Source organism: Nylanderia fulva, unplaced genomic scaffold (genome assembly GCF_048542155.1).
Source record: "Nylanderia fulva isolate GAGA-0341 unplaced genomic scaffold, ASM4854215v1 Scaffold1, whole genome shotgun sequence".
NCBI classification, from domain to species: Eukaryota; Metazoa; Arthropoda; class Insecta; order Hymenoptera; family Formicidae; genus Nylanderia; species Nylanderia fulva.
In genome coordinates, this window is record NW_028189192.1 from 1,970,148 (window position 1) to 1,988,627 (window position 18,480).

Here is an 18,480-nt window from a genome sequence, read left to right on the forward strand (position 1 = left end):
AGAATGAGCGTATGATTAGGGTGGATTATTATTATTTTTTTTTTTTTCGTCATTCTCGGATAAAAAATAGAATTTTTACCCCAAACACGACACGCTTGCTGCGAGCGCTCATCGCCAACTGACAGCTAACAACTGATGCGTCAAACGCTAGGCGGCAAAACTAAAAAATCAGCGAGAAAATGTCAAACGTCGATGTCAAATGTGACAAATAGAATTTATCTGCATTGTGTAATGTTTGCGATAAAATTCTGCGAACATTACAGAACATTGCACTTTGCTGCATGTAAAATTTTGTTCTTGTATTTCTATTTTGTGACATAGCTTACATAAACTATGAAAGAAAAAAAGAGAGAGAAAGAGGCAGATATTATATCTTGCATGCGTATAGAGAGAATTATAATCATATTAATTATATGCAAAGCATAAAGAATGTTATTATAACATTTAATGCTGCATTGTATTTATATGTTGTATGTATGCAATTTTCAATATGATTTTTAACAATATAAATGATAATATTTCTTTATATAAGAAACCATTATAGTACGACGAGATATATTATAATTAGTGATTACCTAATATTTATGATTTATAATAATATAATAATAATATAATAATTTAATAATTGATGATTATAATTAGTAATTCCTTTTTTAACGAACTAATGATAAAAAACCTAAAGTTTATTGAATGTAAACTCTCACTTAAAAAGAAATTTTCAAAAAATGTGCGATTCACTCGTTTGCTAATTTTTATAGTCGTCATTTTTTGCGGTAAATTTCAAAGGTTCTAAAAAATTGCATTGTGATAATGAGCAAGACCTATATTAAAATAATTCGATTCTAGATATTTAAATCTATTCTTTCACAAGGTTTATATTTTTTGCAACGTGCATGTGATATTTCATATTCTCTAGTATTTTCGTGACAAAATTAATCCCTATTAGCACAGCTGTCAAAAAACTATTTAAAGTTATTTTTCTTTCATTACGTACCTGAATTATTCAATATCCACAAAATCCTTTGAAGTCATTCACCAAACAATCGGTTGTTTCTTTAAAGATGAGAGAATCGAGATGAGATTGTTCTTTCACACACGAAAACGAATGTTTCTTTCAAAAATTGACACGAGGAACAACTTAAGACGCTTTTCGATAACGCGATGCCATCCTGCAACAATCAATAAAATATAATTTTAGCAAAGTTTTAATATATATTTATATATTATAGTATAGGATAAAATGCAAAATTAATCATTATTCAAACGTAAAAAAATTACTTTCACGATGTATTTATTTTAAGTAAAAATTTTAGTAAGGTAATTTTAATAATTTATTATATATATATATATATATATATATTTTTTTTTTAATATAAACACACATAGTAGATTGAATGTATGTATCGCTTTAGATATATCGTGAAATTAGTTCAAATATATCGAAATTCATGCGTATCATGTATGTAGAGTATTGCACATTTAAATGTCAAATTCATATGTCAGTCGCAACTGTGATAATGATACATAGACGTTAATTTTCGTGCAATAGAACCTAATATATATATCAGAAAAATTCAATATCTCAAGACCAATTTCAATTTCAGATTTAATATCAGTTTAATAAACACAGTATCGGTGCAAAAAGATAAAACTGACGCTATTATCATATGCAACCTATTCCTGAAAATAAACCGATCGCATCTACTTCCGCAGACACACAAGCATCTGATATTAATGTACAGATGCGAGGAAAGTAAGTGAATTATCAATTTTACCCATCACAACTCTCTGAATATATTTTTCTTTATCGAATACACAATAACATTCAGATCGCGGAACACATCGATTCAGATCGCGGAGGAGAGGAACGAAGATGAAGATGAAGATGACAATACTTGTTGCAATCGCGCAACCTTCTGCCCTCCGATATTACGGGAGACCCTCGTGACCGACGTGATATCCGCGTGCTTCAATCTACAACTGACATCGGCGGATCTCTTCTGGTTCGGGACTGTGACCGGCATGATCCTGCTGGCCTGGGCCGTTCTGTACTTTTGGTTGGGTGACGTAATGTTACCAGGCGGCAGCGTCTTCGGCCTCCTACTTCTCATTCTTTTCTCCTACGTGCTCGGCTGGACTCTCTCTTACATCCCTCGGCTTCATCTGCCGCCCATCTTCGGCATGCTCCTAGCTGGTATAATATTACGCAACACCGATGTCTATAATATACACGAGGAACTCGGACCGCGCACGACTTCCAAGATCAGGACCTTCTGCCTGACCTTCATCATGGTACGTGCCGGCCTGCAGCTGACGACGACTGCATTAAGGGCGCATCCTGTGTTCGTGATGATTCTCGCACTTGTGCCGTGCACCGTAGAGATGCTGACGATCACCGTCTCCTGCAGATATCTTCTCGATTATCCGTGGAATTGGTCTTTTATGACAGGGTGAGCGAATTTTCATATCGTCGCACGCAGAATTTCTCAGAATTATATTAATTAGGAATAATCGCAAGTTTAAAATTTCATTCCAGGCATCTTAACAAAAAGAATAATTCATACAAAATTATTATATGTATGAATATTATACACACACCGAAAGATTTGAGAAATTGAATTGTTTTTTTGTTCTAATATTCTTTAAAATTCTTTATAATCTTTTTATTAAAAATAAATATTAAGAAAAGCATTATTTATTTATTTGTTCAAATAAAAATTTTACACAGTGTTATAAAATATCTTATATATTTTTTATTTGATAGAATTTTATAATTTATTAAAATGCAATCGAGTATAAGATTCTCTTATCTTACTGCAAAAAATATAAAGAAAGATTTATACAGTATTAAGTTGCCTTTCAAGGACAATCGTGGCCTGCATATCTCCGGTTGTATTGGTTAACTGCATGCTCACTCTAGCTGAACAAGGTTACGGAGAAGATAAAGGCTTCACCAGCTTATTATGCACGGCAGCATCTATCGACGTCGTCCACATGGTGTCTCTATTTTCCATTTGCTTCTCTTTCGTTTTTAGCAATGGTATATAATAAAAATCATAAAATATCCTAAAACGTCATATGAAATACATTGATCAATTTGCTAATTATTTTAATTCTTTGAACGCAAAAGAGTTTGCATTTCAAACAAATTTTTCGAATCTTCGACGAAAGAAAATGGAAAAAGAAATATCGATATAAGATAACATAAGAAATTGACGATATGCATTTTATAATTTATATTTAAATTGTAGTTCTAAAGCTAAATAATTATCCGCGTTCGCAAAAACTATTCGTTTATATCTAATATGTATGTAAATTGAACATATGTGATTTAAATATTTTGTAACTTTCATAACATAAATTAAACAAATACATTAATGCTTAGCATCGCAAACTGGTAGTAAACTGCATAAAAATTATAATAAAAATATAAATGTATGAAGAAAGCTTTTCGTATCAAACAAGTTATACATCTTTCTAGATGACAGAAGAACAGAATGGTGGTCTTATATCCCTGGTGGGATTCGAGATTTCCTTCTAGGACTTATAATAGGAATTATCTTGGGCTTCGCCTTGGCCTTTCTTCCTCATCGCAATCACGTAAGTATTTTATTCACTTCCTCGCGTTTAAGTATATTCGCGAAATTCGAGTCACGTATTCGCGAAAATACGTTCGTACAATCTGAATTAATGCCTTATGATCATCTTTTCGCAATGTTTCATTAAAAAATCGCTCCTTCCAAAAAAATAAAATGTTGTGCCATTTTTATGATAAATATTTACATATTCTAATTTCTTATATAATTTTATATTAATTGTACTCCTACTTTTTTGATTGTACATCAGAAACATGCATTGTGGTATCGCATCGGCGGTTTGGCCCTTGCATCTTTGATGTGCACCACAGCAGCATCAAGACTTGCGGTTACAGGTGGAGGATTTCTCGCTACCGTTATATTATCGTTTATAGCAATTCACGGATGGCGAATCTTATCAGTTTCGTATGATGTAAGTATAGTAAAAATCAATCGAAAAATAAAAAATTTTCTCATTGTTTATTCGCGTCTAGTTTACATCTTAGAAAAATTCTAGATTTATTTCCATTGTTCTTTTTACATTGCAGGCTACGCCTTTTCATAAAGCGTTTTATTTCTTGGGGCTTATTGTACAACCGATTTTAGGGGGAGTAATCGGGGCTGATATCGATTTTAGAAATTGGGCTGCATCGAAATTTGGACTCTACCTCGCCTGTGTACTCATAGGTATATCCGTAAGTTATCATTTTTTATTTAGTAAGAAATAATTTTAAAAGGCAATTACAAAGGACATTGAATATATAAATTTTTTGAACATTATATAAAATGATAAAATTTTGAAATTAATTTTCTATCGCGACATATCAATATTTATATGTTGTAAATGCAGGTTTATATATCGATATAAATTTTACACAATTTTCCAAAAGGCGCGCGGTATCACCACTTTTCTAACGACTCTAAGAATGCCCTTCACGTTGAGAGAACGATTATTCGTCGCTATAGCTTCAGTACCAAAAGGAAGTTTACAGGTAAAAAAGAAATTATCTCAAGTAACAAAAAAAAATATAATTAACAATGTGTAAAATTTATTTTCAAAGATATTTTCCTTATAGAAATTTATTACTAGTAAGTCCAAATAATCACTTATTTCGAGTACTTAAAATTACTGTCAGTAATTTAAATACTCGAAATGAGTGATTATTTGGACTTACTAGTGATAAATTTCTGTAAAGGTTTAAAAACGTTAAAATAATATTTTATTGATTAAATCCCTTTTTATTTATTAAAAAATGTTTATTTTCACGTTAATATATAATATAAATATATATTTAACATTTATTAAATATTTATTTTATTAACATTTTATTAATATAACTTTATTATATTATTTTTTATGAATAAAATGAATAAAAAGGGACTTGACTAATTTTTTAACGTTTTTAAAATATCTTTAAAAATAAGTTTTAAACATGTTTTTACTATTTTTGGAATCTCTTCGTGGTATCTTTATATCGTAATATAAGCAATTTTTTTACGTGAAATAATCAATTTAACATCAAATTAGGCAGCGCTAGCGCCGATGGCGTTCGAGCGTGCTAGAAAGGAGGACGATCCAATGAATATCGAATTAGCCCTCGATGTGGTAAGATTATCCGTAATTACAATAGTATTTCTGGCCCCGCTTGGCGCGCTCGGCATGATGACTAGTGGCCCCTTTTTCCTGAAGAAGATCAGTATCGAGGAACAAAAAAGGGAGCGTGAATTGAGCTATTCGCGCATCGTAGCTCTGCAACCCGTTATAAAGCGCAAACGAAAGAAAAAATTTATTGCAAATGCCAATAATAATAAGACACTTCCGCTGATAGAATCGACACTGTAGCATCTTAATATAAATTCATATATTTTCCCTTTTTCCTTCATTTCTTGTAATACAATTAATTATGAAACAAAGAAATATGTACATACTTGTTCACTGCTGTTGCTCGCAGCTTGGTTACAACCGGCGAAGAGATGGCGACCTCGATTTCGCGCGTATAGAAATAAACTCGGTTGACATCGAAATTGCGATTCCGAGGCGTAATTCGATTCATATTTCACGACGAAAGTCCGACACTTCACTGAACACTTACTTTTCGCACGAGATTCCGGTCTAAATGCACAATAATCGCGAAAAACGCGGGAGCCGCGATGCGACGCGCCTCTATTTTCCGACATTTTGAATTTGAATGCGATATTGCGATATTGCGATTCTCGAAGTATCGAAACTATCGAAGCGGCGAACCAATCACAACGTTGCTGTACGTTTCCTTCGAAGTTGTGTTCGAAAATGCGTCGAACGTAAAGTAACTTTTATCAACCAATCAGAACAAAGTGTCCTCAGCTTCTAATTGGTCGATTACAGTCTATTCTATTCGATGAGTAGATTTTTGAACGTAACCTTAGGTATTTTGATTTGAGGGTTAGATTGATTTTGATACGTCGCACGTGGAAACGTTCATATTTTCTTGAAATTTATTTATTTATCCTCAAATATGGTTCGCAAAAAAAGGTAACATTTTGTAAATAAATTAAATTCATAAAAGTAAAATCTGAATTTTAAAAAGTTCTAATAGCGTACAAAAATTAATTCTGCGAGAAATTAAAATTAGATTTTAATTATATGAAATAATTTGCGAAATAATCATCTTTGACAAAATTTACTAATTTTTAATTAAGAGATGAATGAAAAAGTAATTAAGTTCACAATTTTTTAAATTTAAAGGACAATTTATATTTATGCTTTGTAAACGCTTCAATTTCTAAATAATATTAAAATGTTTTATATTTGTTAATTTATTTTCTCTTATGCTAGAACAAGGAAGCCTCTTGATAATGAAGAGGCAAGTGATATGGAAGATGATATCGCAGACATAGACATGGATGCTGTGACAGATTCAGAGGAAGAATATACAGAAACTGAAAGAAAATTGCTAGAGAAAGTGCGGAAACAACATACCACTGAAAATTTTGATAGTGAAGATGAAGTTTACAAATTACATGAGAGTGATGAGGAGGAACAGGATGATGATCAGCAAGATTCGATGGAGTCTGATGTTGAAGAATTACAAGAGGATCATGATATGCCAGATGACAGAGCTTGGGGCAAGAAAACAAGAAATTTCTATTCATCAGACTTCAAATATACAGATTATGCGGTAGCGCCTCAAAAGGATTTAATTAATGCTGATATGGAAGAAGAGGAGGGAAAGAAGCTGCATTTGCGATCAATGGAACAATATTTAGATCTTGACAGCATGAATATCAATCAAGTAGTACAAATTTTAACTGATAGGAAAAGTGATCAAAAAGATAGTAAACAAATATCTGATAAGGAATCTTTTATGTTTATGGTCAATAATTATAAAGGTATATATATAACATACGTCATGATATTTTTTGCTATTATTTAGTTTATTACTAAACATGATTAATTATTTCGTTTATGAATATAGTGTTTTAATTAATTTTGTAAGAAACTTTTCTCTTTAAGCAAAGCTTTCCACAAATATATCTCTTAATATATTTTTAATGTTATAAGTTTATAAAGTGAAAAAATATATTTCTTTTGCATATATTGTATAAATACTAAAAACCTTGAGAGCATTAATGTATAACTATTTCTTTTACAGATTGTATGACAGAAGCAAGAGATATTTTGGCACCCTTCCTTAAACTGGTTGAAAATGGAACATGTCCTGATTGCGACGCTGTAACTTTAATTAGAACTAAATATTATGTTTTATTAAATTATTGCATCAATATCTCTTTTTGCTTGATACTAAAAGCTAAAGGTTTGCCAGTAAAAACGCATCCAGTTACAAAATGTCTAATACATTATCATAAATTGCTCGATCAATTGCAATTAGAACAAGGAAATTTATGGGAACAAGTGGCAGAGATAGTTAATGCAGTTAAGGAGGGTAAACCTATTTATTGTATATCAGATGGTTCTAAAATACAAACTCGTAAAGATATTCCAAAACAGACTGGTTTAAAAAAGAAATCAACACATAAAAAAGAAACATTAATAGAACAAGTCGATCAAAAACAATTACTATCAGATAGTATGGAAGAAGTAGATCCAGATGAAAAAGCTATAGATGATGAAAAGGATAATGCCATGAACGTAGATCCTATAATCAAAGGGGAAGAAAAAAGAGCGATCACTTATGAAATGGCAAAGAATAGAGGTCTTACACCTTATCGTAGAAAGGAATTACGCAATCCTCGAGTAAAACATAAAAATAAATACCGTAAAGCGTTAATTCGTAGAAGAGGCGCGGTACGTATACATATTTATATAAAATATGAAAATTAAAAGTTTATTGCTATACTGACATAAGAATTTAAGATATTTTATATGATAAATATTATTTTTTGCAGGTAAGAGAAGTCAGAAAGGAGTTGAAACGTTACGAAGGAGAGATCTCGGGTATCAAAGCTGGTGTGAAAAAGGGCATTAAATTAAAATTATAAAAGGATTTTACTCATACATATATCAATGAAAAATTGATATTAATGAAATTAATCTCGTTCAAGAACTAAGAAAGCAAAATCATATATAAACATTATTAATCCCAATATTCCAATTGATAATAATGTATTAAATGTTGTATATTAAAAAATATATAGCATGTACCTAATTTTTAATAATTTTCGAATAAAGAAGGAAAGAAAGTACACACTTGTAGTTATTTAAACAGTAAATATACGATATTAAATACAGTATGACACTAATACAGTAGACAAAATGCTTTATTTTATCAGAAAATTGTATGTACATATAGAATGAGAAACACAATGGCGTTTTAGCAGCAACATTCTTTAAAAACTACAGGTTTTTGTTAAATGAAACAACTTTCAAAGTATTATATTACAAAACTTAATATATTTACTCTTCCTTGCTGCAAATTAGTTCGTAAAGTTGCAAAACGGTATGTAGCATTTACGAAACTGGGAACGTCAATAAAGTCAATGAATAATTTAAACTTCTACTTTTGCTAATATATCCGATTCGCGGAACAAATGGTATTCTTTATTATCCGCGAGGTCGACTTTCGTGCCGCCATATTCGGGAAGTAATACAACATCTCCAATCTTAATGCTTAAAGGCACATGCTCTCCTTTCTAAAAAAAAAAAAGAAAATATAATTACTAGCAAATATTGTTTAGAATAGTAGATAGTAGCCAGAAATATATTAAATGTGATATAAAAGTATGTACAATTTTTCAATACATACATCATTCCTTGCTCCAGGTCCTGTCGCAATAACTGTGCCTCGCAGGACTTTGGCTTGCGCTTTCTCCGGCAATACAATGCCACCTTTTGTTTTTGTTATAGCCTCCGCTCTTTGTATGAGGACTCTGTCGAAAAGAGGAATAAGTCTCTTCACAGCATTAGCAGCAGCCTGAAACATGTATAATGTAATTATGTATATTTTCTTCAGTCTCAGTGTTTTATTTAAACTATAATAGAAAAATTTCTTGTGGAAATGATAACCAAGCTATACTCTTCATGACTGACGTTTAATTAATTACCTTCTCTGTTATAAATCTTCGGGCATTTAAAATAATATAAAAATTTCATTAAAGTATATAATAAAGAAAAAAAATTGAAGTATGATGCAAGCAACTAATCAAATTTCTCGCTATACGCCAACTTTGTGAAATACCTGAAATTCCTGCATATTTAGCTACTTTTTTCCTTTTTCAGAGATTAAATTACTATACAAGTATGTAATTGCAGTCGAGGCACCGATTCGTCCATATCTCGACATATTCATAAACAAACGCCATTCGCTTCGAAGCAATAAACAAAAAGAAACAGCAACGATATCGCAAAATATTTCGTTACTTTAGGAATAATTGGGGATACGATTTAGAAATAATGAAGATAAAAGGCATCTTGTGGAGTTATAGAGGGGTTATAAAGAGAATGACGTTTCGTAAAAAACAATTTTCTCCACAAAAAAGAAGACAAAAATCTATATCTCTACTGCATCTCGTGTTTGTTTCATACAGAATTTCTCACCATAATTGCGATTTCTTTGGCAGTCACGACAATTCTAGGCAAAGCACGATAAAAGCACGCTCTCGAACACGTTGTGTAACCTAAACTGCGGCCGGCACTCTGAGCAGAGATCTTCTCGAAGCTTCCCCTCCACGAAGGTTCCTGCGAGTCTCACGTTGCGCCACTCGTCTTATCGCGGCAGAAAAGTGATTACGCAATCACCGGCGCTCCCCGTAGAATTTCGAGAACCACTCCGGTCTCTTCGATCTTTCGACTTTGAACGAGAAATTAATTTTATTACTTATTTATTTCGTCCTTCTATTATTCTCAAATCCCCTTTCGATTTACGCTCTTGAAGTTGCCGCTAGAAAACGTCATTACCGGCGAGACTTATAATCGATAAATATTCACGATATAATCGATATATAAAAGCGAGCTGTCAATTTTTTTTTTTTTTTTTTTTTTTTTTTGCATATCGATAATTCGCCACGTCATGATATTTATGAGAGATAACGAGAAAAAATAGAACTGCCTGATAAGAGGGAAAAAACGTCTTTACATCGAATTTAAATCTCGCTATATGACATGTATAAATAATAAGCAAAAATAGGAAAGTTTCGAATTTTTGATATTCGTTTTCTCGAACAGTCGCGTTAAAAATAAGGCGCTAACTTCCAAATATACGATAATAAAAAGGGAACATATAGATATGCGAGGATGACTGACGACACCAGCTGATTGCGTCACGCGGGATCGTCGTACTTTCTAGAATCTGTTCCACGCGGAGGTCTCGTTCCATATATATATATATATATATATATATATATTATTTGCGTTTCTATGAAAGAAAATATTCATTAAACCTTGAAAGAAGACCACCTTTAATTCTGTTTCCTCCTTTAATTTATTTTCTGTACACGAAGCTCGAATTTTGATCGTCCTAATTATTATTCGAAATTAATGTCCGTCGAATTCAGTCGAACGTGGTGGAAAGATAAGGAAGAGGTTGGAAAAAGAGGAGGGGATTATCTCTCGTCTCTCTCATTCTCGCTCATCCAGTTCCATTTCGTTCCGAGTCGCGCAGACAACGTGTGCGGGTCACTTCGCGCCGATCTTCAACTCTCCGTTTCTCGACGTCGATCGACACCGGTCTATTAATTTCGCCGAGGAGCACCTTATTAAGGATCGAAGGTGAGAGGAAACGACGCGGGAAAGATCGCGAGGAAAATTCCCCGAGGCGAATTTAGCCGGCCGGAAAGTTCCGCGTGCGCGATCTTCGCGAATCGTCGACGGGATTCTCGTTTCTTCCAGAAGACGATTCTCGAAAAATGAGCCTCGGGGTTCCCGAAACCCCGGGTCCAGAGGGTTTTCCGGATTTTCCGCGATCCGCGGAAGCAATGGTTTTACTTCGGGAATCTCTTAACCTCGCGGTCCCACGCGGAACTTTACATAACCACATTTTCATCCTGAGATTGAGAAGATAATTTATGATAAGAATATTTTAGCTGAATTTGATAGATATTTACAAGATTTTTGCGATCTCTTTGTTATATGCTTACACGATGTGCAAGATTCTCTTATAATAATTTATCTTAATTTATTAATCTATCTGTCTAGTATAAGATTTTTTTTTAATTTTGTATCAATTAAATATTTATCTTTTTTTGTTTATAATAATACAATTAACAAGAGAAGTGAGAATTGAGTTGAATTTAACAGATATTTTGAATATTTTTACAATCTTTTTGTTACATGCTTACACGATATGCAAGATTCTCTTATAATAATTTATCTTAATTTATTAATCTTTATCTGTCTAGTGGAAGATATTTTTTATTTTAAATTAAATATTTTATCTTTTTTTTATTTATAATAATACAATTAACAAGAAAAGTGATTGTTTCAATATACTTTTAAAAATTGCATCAGAAAATACAAAGTTACTTTTTTAAGTTAAACTTATATATATTATAGATAATAATTCTTAAGGTTTGCCAGTAATAATTAATAAAAATCTTTCCTCAATGGTAAAAGTCGACTTTACTTTGTTTTTTTATATAAAACATTTCTACAATTTCTCTTTTTCTTGTTTGTTTTTCTTGATGCAAGATCCGATGCAAACTAACGACTGAATGCAATGTAGTGTCTTTGATATTATTTCTATGTTTTTTGATGCGCGTTTCTAAATATCTCTTATATATATTATATACATTGTTAAAATGATATGGTTTAAAATTAGAACCTCGACTGATATTAATTATGTTTCTTTTTAGATGCACAGACTATCTACCATATTGAAAGGAACTGCCCTACGCCAGTTCCAGGCACGTACTTATGCCAAAGATGTGCGTTTTGGAACGGACGTTCGTGCTTTGATGTTGCAAGGTGTAGACATTTTAGCAGACGCCGTTGCAGTGACGATGGGCCCTAAAGGCCGCAATGTTATTGTGGAACAAAGCTTTGGAGGTCCAAAGATCACGAAAGACGGCGTAACTGTGGCAAAAAGCATCGAATTAAAGGATAAGTTTCAAAATGTCGGAGCTAAATTAGTACAAGATGTAGCTAATAATACAAATGAGGAAGCCGGTGATGGTACCACAACTGCAACTGTATTAGCTAGAGCTATAGCCAAAGAAGGATTTGAAAAGATCAGCAAAGGTGCAAATCCTATAGAAATCAGACGAGGTAAGAGGATCAATTTTATATAATTGATAAGTTAACTTAATATCTTTTACGTATCATGCAGTGTCTTAGGAAATTTTATTTTTTGACCTTGCACTGCGAGATAAATTTAAGATTAGTTTATGTATACTTGATATATTTTTGTCGGAATTATTTATTAAAAAGTCTGTGACCTTTCAGGTGTAATGTTGGCGGTAGATAAAATAAAAGATGAATTGAAAACTTTGAGTAAACCAGTCACGACACCCGAAGAAATTGCCCAGGTAGCAACGATATCCGCTAACGGTGATCAAGCCGTTGGCAATTTAATATCTGATGCCATGAAGAAAGTTGGAAAGGATGGTGTGATCACTGTAAAGGATGGTAAAACTCTCAATGACGAGCTGGAGGTCATAGAGGGATTGAAATTCGATAGGGGCTACATCTCTCCATACTTCATCAATTCCAGTAAAGGAGCCAAAGTCGAGTTTCAAGACGCGCTCCTTCTCTTTAGCGAAAAGAAGATCTCCTCTGTGCAGAGTATTATTCCCGCATTAGAACTGGCCAACACGCAACGCAAACCTCTGATTATAATTGCCGAGGATGTAGATGGCGAGGCTCTGTCGACGCTCGTTGTCAACCGTTTAAAAATCTCACTGCCAGTGGCTGCGGTTAAAGCTCCTGGTTTTGGTGATAACAGAAAAGCTACTCTTCAAGATATGGCAATAGCTACCGGTGGCATTGTATTCGGCGATGACGCTAATCTTGTCAAACTAGAAGACATCCAGGTAAATATATGTCTGATTTAATAATTCAACAGCCTATAGCTCTCAATCAATGTTGTAGAATTTCATAAATAATTTACTTTTCAGGCAAGCGACTTGGGTCAGGTAGGAGAAATTATCATCACAAAGGATGACACTCTTATTCTGAAGGGCAAAGGGAAAAAAACTGATATCGACAGAAGAGCTGATCAGATCAGGGATCAAATCGAGAACACTACGTCCGACTATGAGAAGGAAAAGCTGCAAGAACGTTTGGCGAGGTTAGCCTCTGGAGTCGCTGTCCTGAGAGTTGGCGGAAGCAGCGAGGTAGAAGTTAACGAAAAGAAGGACCGTGTACATGATGCGCTCAACGCCACTCGCGCCGCTGTCGAGGAAGGAATTGTTCCCGGAGGTAAATCTCGATCTCCTCGTTTCACCAGGTCTATTCTTTTCAGCTGAACTGACTGCACTAGTTTAGAGTTATTTCTTTCTTTCCAATGTAGAGTAAAAAAGATAAACTCTGAACTCTAATGCAGCCAGTTCAGCTGAAAAGAACAGACTTCATGAGAGTGTGTTTTTGTGTATACACTAATAAATATAATATTATGACGACGGTTTTTCTTACAGGTGGCACTGCTCTGTTGAGATGCATTCCGGCCCTGCAACAGCTCAAGCCGGTGAACAGCGATCAGGAGACCGGGGTGAAAATTATAGCGGACGCTTTGCGTGTGCCATGCCTACAGATCGCACAAAACGCCGGTGTCGACGCCAGTGTGGTGGTGTCCAAAGTGAGTGAGGGCAAATTGGGTTACGACGCTTTGAAGGACGAATACGTCGATATGATTGAAGCGGGCATCATCGATCCCACAAAGGTCGTACGCACGGCACTCACCGATGCGGCGGGTGTCGCGTCGCTCTTGACGACGGCGGAAGCGGTCGTCACCGAGTTACCCAAGGAGGAGACGCCGATGGGCGGTATGGGAGGAATGGGAGGAATGGGTGGTATGGGTATGGGTGGTATGGGCATGTAAAAAGAACAAAAAATAGACAAAGACTGAGAAAGGAACATCATATTTGTACCGCGATCCTGTACGTTATGAGACACAGCCGCGCAACGTTGTTGAAATAGATTCGGACATTTAATCTCTATTCGAGCGAAACAGAGATCTCCGATCACAGTTTGTATTTTGAAACATTAAAAGTGATAACACTCGACGCATCTGATATACGAATCCATCGTATGAATTCGTCGTTTGTTTTACATTTGCTTCTGTTCTAGGGATCTGTAACGTTACAAATAGTATATGCAGATCATTCATTATTTTTAATTTAAGCGAAGTATACATGTAGTACATGTAGGAATGTTTCAAATATACAAATGCATTTAATTGTAAAAAAAAACGGTTACTACATTATGAAACTTGTTGATATGTTTATACAGGTGATTTTGTGGCGAATTAACGATTTAACCAATTACATGATAATTTTTAAATAAATTTCAATTATTTTGTCCATCGTTGAATTTCCCATATTCCATATGATAATTGTTTTATAAAATCAGAAATGAATAGGTCTTGTTCAATGCTTGATATATTTCAGTTTTCTAGTTATGTAACATTCATTAGAATTGTAAATGTAAAGATATGAATGTATGTGTTAATTATGGAAGGTTAAATATATTTAGATTCATAATTTTTTATAATTATTAAATTTATTTTCTGCTTTAATAAATGTACGTTAAAATTACAACTTCTCTTTCTATGTGTGCGTGTTATAATAATTTTACAAACTATTATTGCAAACAAGTAAATAATCAAGAGTTGATAAATGAAAATTTTTATTAGAGTATAAACATTCTTATTATCCATTGTCTTGTTTTATTACACTTGCTTTTTCAATAGTAATATATTAAACACTAAATATGCTATATAAATATATGTCAAACAATCAAACATGTCAAAAACAATCTCTATTACATGTATATATCTTCAGTCATTCATTATTTTACATATGGGCCTATTACGACATGATCATCTTAAATATCTGTTGACATTTATATTTTCAGAATATTATCCTATAATTAAATTACTATTATTTTCTGAGATTATAAACATCTAGGTATTCAGGCTGATCAAATCACATGCAATCAAGACATATTTGAAAAAAAAAATATTCTCATCTTTATACTTTCGTAAATTTTTCATATTACGCAAACTCCAAGTACTTGTGCCTATCGATTTTTTTATATAACATAAAATTACTATAAAATCAAGAAGATATAGAATTATATTAATTAATTGAAAAGATATTCCGCTCTTGTCTTTGAAAAACAAAGTTTAAATTTGAACCTCAACGTAAATAAATAGATTGTTTCTTACAAGCATGCGCGAGTCTAGAGCACTTGCAACATATAAATATTTTTCAAAAATATGTTTATTCCTACCATATTTTTTATCCAATCATTTTAATCCAATAAAATGTACAAAATATAGTTGCGGGAGAGGTAGAGAGAAAGACAGCAGAAGTGTAAGAGGAAGAAAAAAAGCAATTTTTTAGTGTAGAATTGGTGTGTGTGTTTGTGTGTGTGTATGAAAAAGAAATATTTCATATTCAAAATACAAAGAAGTCCATTTTAAAAAATATTATATATATATATATATTAAGCTTAGATGTAGATATATCCATAATAAAAAGCATACTTATGTTCGCTATATATTTATATCTAAGCGCCAATCTTCTCGATCTCGTCGGCATCTTCTGCGTCTAGGTAATGAATTTTCTTGCCAAAGTGTTTCTCTATGTCTTTGCACAATTGCATCGCGTGCGGTGAATCAATTAAATTAATGGCAATCCCCGATTTACCGAATCGACCTGTTCTGCCAATCCTGTGCAAATACGTTTCGCAATCGGCTTGTCGTTTTTGATCCATCGGCAGGTCAAAGTTAACCACTATTGTCACCTGTTCTACGTCGATACCTGTCAAATATTATAAATTATTATCATCTTTATATATTTGTTACAGTACGTTTAAGTGTAACTACTAACAAAATTCATAGATTTACTTGCACTATATATTGCATTGTTATATTTACCTCTGGCTAGGACGTTTGTAGTGATGAGAACTTTTTCAAGTCCTGCTCTAAATCTATCTAGCACGGAAATTCTTTGTTCAACTGTCAAGTCACCAGACAGTATCGCTACTGCATGTCCATCTTTTGTCATCTTCTCCGCCAACCAACTGGCTGTCTTTTTAGTCTAAAAATAATACATTTTTATCACAACACTTATTTAGGAATAATAAACACACTCCTCTCGACCAAACTGGCAATATTCGTTGATTCTTATTTAATAAATAAATATTGCCAGTTTGGTCGAGAGGATTGTGTTTAATATTTTTATTTGAATCACTGGTTATTTCAAATATCTGCATTTACTTATTTAGGATTTGATCAATTTTTTAAATACAAGTTCAAAGTTCTTACATGACAAAAAATAATTGCTTGTCCAATTGTTATTACACCATAGATATTGGTAATGGCTGTATACTTTTCATCTATGTTTTTGCACTTAATGTAGTATTGTTTTATATTGTCTAGACTTTCCTCTTCTCTTAATAGTCGTATTATTAATGGATTACTGACTATAATCTCTGCAAAGTTCATCACTTCTGGTTCATATGTCGCAGAGAAAAACATCATTTGACATGTACGTGGGAGTAATCTGCACATAAAGTAAATATAAGTAATGTCTCACATAAAACAAACATTTTGTTATATGTGATGCAATATTTGAGAAATTACTTATGGATACGAATGCATTGGTCTTGATGACCTTGTGTAGCAATCATTACATCCGCTTCATCCAATACAAACACAGATATTTTGCTTAAATCAAAAAATTTAAATTTTTGTCCCCAATCTAGCACTTTTCCTGGAGTTCCTATAATTATGTGCTCAGTAATCTTTAATCCACGGCTTACTGAAATGATTAAAATAAGTGTCAATTGTAGAAGTTGCACAACAAATAATTCAAATTGCATAAGAAAATAATGTATTACTTTCTTCTCCTCTCACAGCATACTTTATTTTTATCTCTGGGCAAAAGCGTGACATTCTTGCCGCTACTTCGCCCGTTTGGATCGCTAATTCATAAGTTGGCGATAAACAAAGTACTTGTGGGTAATCTTTTGTAGGATCCACTCGACTTAACATGGCAAGTACAAATGCAGCTGTCTTACCAGTTCCAGATTGAGATTGTGCAATCATATTTTGTGGTCTAAAAAAATTGTCCTAACAGTTTAAAGACTGCATCTTAAGAAAATATAGAAATAGAAAACAATTAGATTACGCTTACGGATCAGCGAGTAAAGTAGGTAAAGCAGTTTCTTGAATTCTAGATGGGGCATTGAATCCCATAGCATACACTCCTTTCAATAACGCAGGTTTGCTAAATTAAAAATTGATATATGTAAAAAAAAATGTCATTATGTGTTAATATTTGAGTGTGAAAATAAAGATTATTATAATTATTTACAGATGAAGAGCATCAAATGTTTTGACACTGTATAACGGAGAACTTGGATCCTTTCTTTGAATCTCTACATCTTTCGTGGTTTCAACTAATCCTTTCCTTATAATCTTTTGCAGAAGAGATTTCTCCGCTGGCGAAATTTGTTCCTCCGATGTATCATCATCACTCTTTGAATCATTCACAGACACAGGAGGAGTGGTCGCAGCTGGGCTTATTTTATTTAAATTCAAGTTTGTCACCTATATGACATATATAATCAATAAATTATTCGATCAAGTTCAAACGAGGAACACTGAGAATCTAAAACACAAGCAGTGTATTGAAAAAAAAAAAAAAAAAAAGGTACCGGTTACATTATCGCACAGACAAAAATCAAAATAAATCGTGGGATCAAGAATATGTAGCGAGTCGCCGATTCTACGAAGAACAGTGATTTTCCTGTCGCATTTTTAAATGAACATTGCAAACACGAAAAGAATTACGCTCGAGCGAATGTGTAATATATTTCCCGCGAGAATCTCTCTTGTTACCTTCGACGCCAATTTGTCCTGTTCATCGGCATATTGGCCCCAGTCGACCTTAGTCGAAGCCATCGATGCGTCGTTTCTAAATTCTTTCACGATTTCTATGTGTGTGAATCAAAATATCCGATTGCTTATTCCGTTAACAAATAAAGAACGGGCAAAGTGTGTACGATAATATAATCCCTGACGTCGTAATGGGTCGCGAAGAATGACGAGTGACGATGACGGACGGACTCGAATCAGCGTCAGCAGCTCCGAATCGATGCTGGCGCCGCCTGGCGGTGAAACTACGAAACTCGAATTGCGGAACTGTCAACGCCGAGAAATTAATTCCTCTAGATACCACAAATTATCCACCACAATTTTCACTAGACTCCGGTAACAAAAAATAACCGATTGATCGATCGCTCATT

General features: G+C 33.3%; 5 protein-coding genes across 6 annotated transcripts; 3 read left to right on the forward strand and 2 right to left on the reverse strand.

Moving 5' to 3' along the window:
- Positions 1 to 1,639: 1,639 nt before the first annotated feature.
- LOC114928466 (sodium/hydrogen exchanger 9B1) lies at positions 1,640 to 5,418 on the forward strand. The gene is made up of 8 exons (XM_029299684.2): positions 1,640 to 1,753; positions 1,830 to 2,450; positions 2,865 to 3,040; positions 3,482 to 3,600; positions 3,847 to 4,008; positions 4,124 to 4,270; positions 4,466 to 4,567; positions 5,104 to 5,418. The coding sequence occupies exons 1-8, from the start codon at positions 1,668 to 1,670 to the stop codon at positions 5,416 to 5,418; spliced, it is 1,728 nt and encodes a 575-aa protein (XP_029155517.2). The 5' UTR covers positions 1,640 to 1,667.
- Positions 5,419 to 5,990: 572 nt separating this feature from the next.
- Positions 5,991 to 8,258, forward strand: Sas10 (UTP3 small subunit processome component Sas10). Its single transcript, XM_029299431.2, has 4 exons — positions 5,991 to 6,087; positions 6,391 to 6,944; positions 7,208 to 7,860; positions 7,962 to 8,258. The coding sequence occupies exons 1-4, from the start codon at positions 6,071 to 6,073 to the stop codon at positions 8,052 to 8,054; spliced, it is 1,317 nt and encodes a 438-aa protein (XP_029155264.1). The 5' UTR covers positions 5,991 to 6,070; the 3' UTR covers positions 8,055 to 8,258.
- A 57-nt stretch (positions 8,259 to 8,315) lies between these two features.
- LOC114928324 (10 kDa heat shock protein, mitochondrial) lies at positions 8,316 to 9,835 on the reverse strand. 2 transcript variants are annotated; one of them, XM_029299436.2, is made up of 3 exons: positions 9,610 to 9,835; positions 8,819 to 8,986; positions 8,316 to 8,705 (listed from the first exon to the last, which is right to left on the reverse strand). In XM_029299436.2, the coding sequence occupies exons 1-3, from the start codon at positions 9,610 to 9,612 to the stop codon at positions 8,562 to 8,564; spliced, it is 315 nt and encodes a 104-aa protein (XP_029155269.1). In that variant the 5' UTR covers positions 9,613 to 9,835; the 3' UTR covers positions 8,316 to 8,561. The 2 variants fall into 2 exon arrangements, with proteins under 2 accessions (XP_029155269.1, XP_029155268.1); XM_029299435.1 differs by lacking the exon at positions 9,610 to 9,835 and having other exon boundaries at positions 8,819 to 8,995.
- Positions 9,836 to 10,493: 658 nt separating this feature from the next.
- On the forward strand, positions 10,494 to 15,596 carry LOC114928317 (heat shock protein 60A). The gene is made up of 5 exons (XM_029299422.2): positions 10,494 to 10,779; positions 11,862 to 12,273; positions 12,451 to 13,037; positions 13,122 to 13,425; positions 13,641 to 15,596. The coding sequence occupies exons 2-5, from the start codon at positions 11,862 to 11,864 to the stop codon at positions 14,042 to 14,044; spliced, it is 1,707 nt and encodes a 568-aa protein (XP_029155255.1). The 5' UTR covers positions 10,494 to 10,779; the 3' UTR covers positions 14,045 to 15,596.
- Dbp80 (putative ATP-dependent RNA helicase Dbp80) lies at positions 15,429 to 18,331 on the reverse strand. The gene is made up of 8 exons (XM_029299430.2): positions 18,074 to 18,331; positions 17,547 to 17,782; positions 17,367 to 17,459; positions 17,071 to 17,288; positions 16,814 to 16,991; positions 16,496 to 16,733; positions 16,106 to 16,268; positions 15,429 to 15,989 (listed from the first exon to the last, which is right to left on the reverse strand). Exons 1-8 carry the CDS (start codon positions 18,134 to 18,136, stop codon positions 15,736 to 15,738), a joined length of 1,443 nt encoding a protein of 480 aa, XP_029155263.1. The 5' UTR covers positions 18,137 to 18,331; the 3' UTR covers positions 15,429 to 15,735.
- Positions 18,332 to 18,480: the final 149 nt, after the last annotated feature.

Excerpts from the sequence above, each read along its gene's own strand:
- LOC114928466 (XM_029299684.2), top strand. The coding sequence starts at position 1,668 with ATGCAACCTATTCCTGAAAATAAACCGATCGCATCTACTTCCGCAGAC. Across the intron at positions 3,041-3,481 it reads CTCTTTCGTTTTTAGCAATG|ATGACAGAAGAACAGAATGG; the intron begins GTATATAATAAA and ends ACATCTTTCTAG. Across the intron at positions 4,568-5,103 it reads TACCAAAAGGAAGTTTACAG|GCAGCGCTAGCGCCGATGGC; the intron begins GTAAAAAAGAAA and ends ACATCAAATTAG.
- Sas10 (XM_029299431.2), top strand. Across the intron at positions 6,945-7,207 it reads TATGGTCAATAATTATAAAG|ATTGTATGACAGAAGCAAGA; the intron begins GTATATATATAA and ends TTTCTTTTACAG. Across the intron at positions 7,861-7,961 it reads TAATTCGTAGAAGAGGCGCG|GTAAGAGAAGTCAGAAAGGA; the intron begins GTACGTATACAT and ends TATTTTTTGCAG.
- LOC114928324 (XM_029299435.1), bottom strand. The coding sequence starts at position 8,995 with ATGTTTCAGGCTGCTGCTAATGCTGTGAAGAGACTTATTCCTCTTTTC. Across the intron at positions 8,706-8,818 it reads GACCTGGAGCAAGGAATGAT|AAAGGAGAGCATGTGCCTTT; the intron begins GTATGTATTGAA and ends TTTTTTTTTTAG.
- LOC114928317 (XM_029299422.2), top strand. The coding sequence starts at position 11,862 with ATGCACAGACTATCTACCATATTGAAAGGAACTGCCCTACGCCAGTTC. Across the intron at positions 12,274-12,450 it reads TCCTATAGAAATCAGACGAG|GTGTAATGTTGGCGGTAGAT; the intron begins GTAAGAGGATCA and ends GTGACCTTTCAG. Across the intron at positions 13,426-13,640 it reads GGAAGGAATTGTTCCCGGAG|GTGGCACTGCTCTGTTGAGA; the intron begins GTAAATCTCGAT and ends TTTTTCTTACAG.
- Dbp80 (XM_029299430.2), bottom strand. The coding sequence starts at position 18,136 with ATGGCTTCGACTAAGGTCGACTGGGGCCAATATGCCGATGAACAGGAC. Across the intron at positions 17,289-17,366 it reads CCTACTTTACTCGCTGATCC|ACCACAAAATATGATTGCAC; the intron begins GTAAGCGTAATC and ends CAATTTTTTTAG. Across the intron at positions 16,992-17,070 it reads TGCTGTGAGAGGAGAAGAAA|TAAGCCGTGGATTAAAGATT; the intron begins GTAATACATTAT and ends TAATCATTTCAG.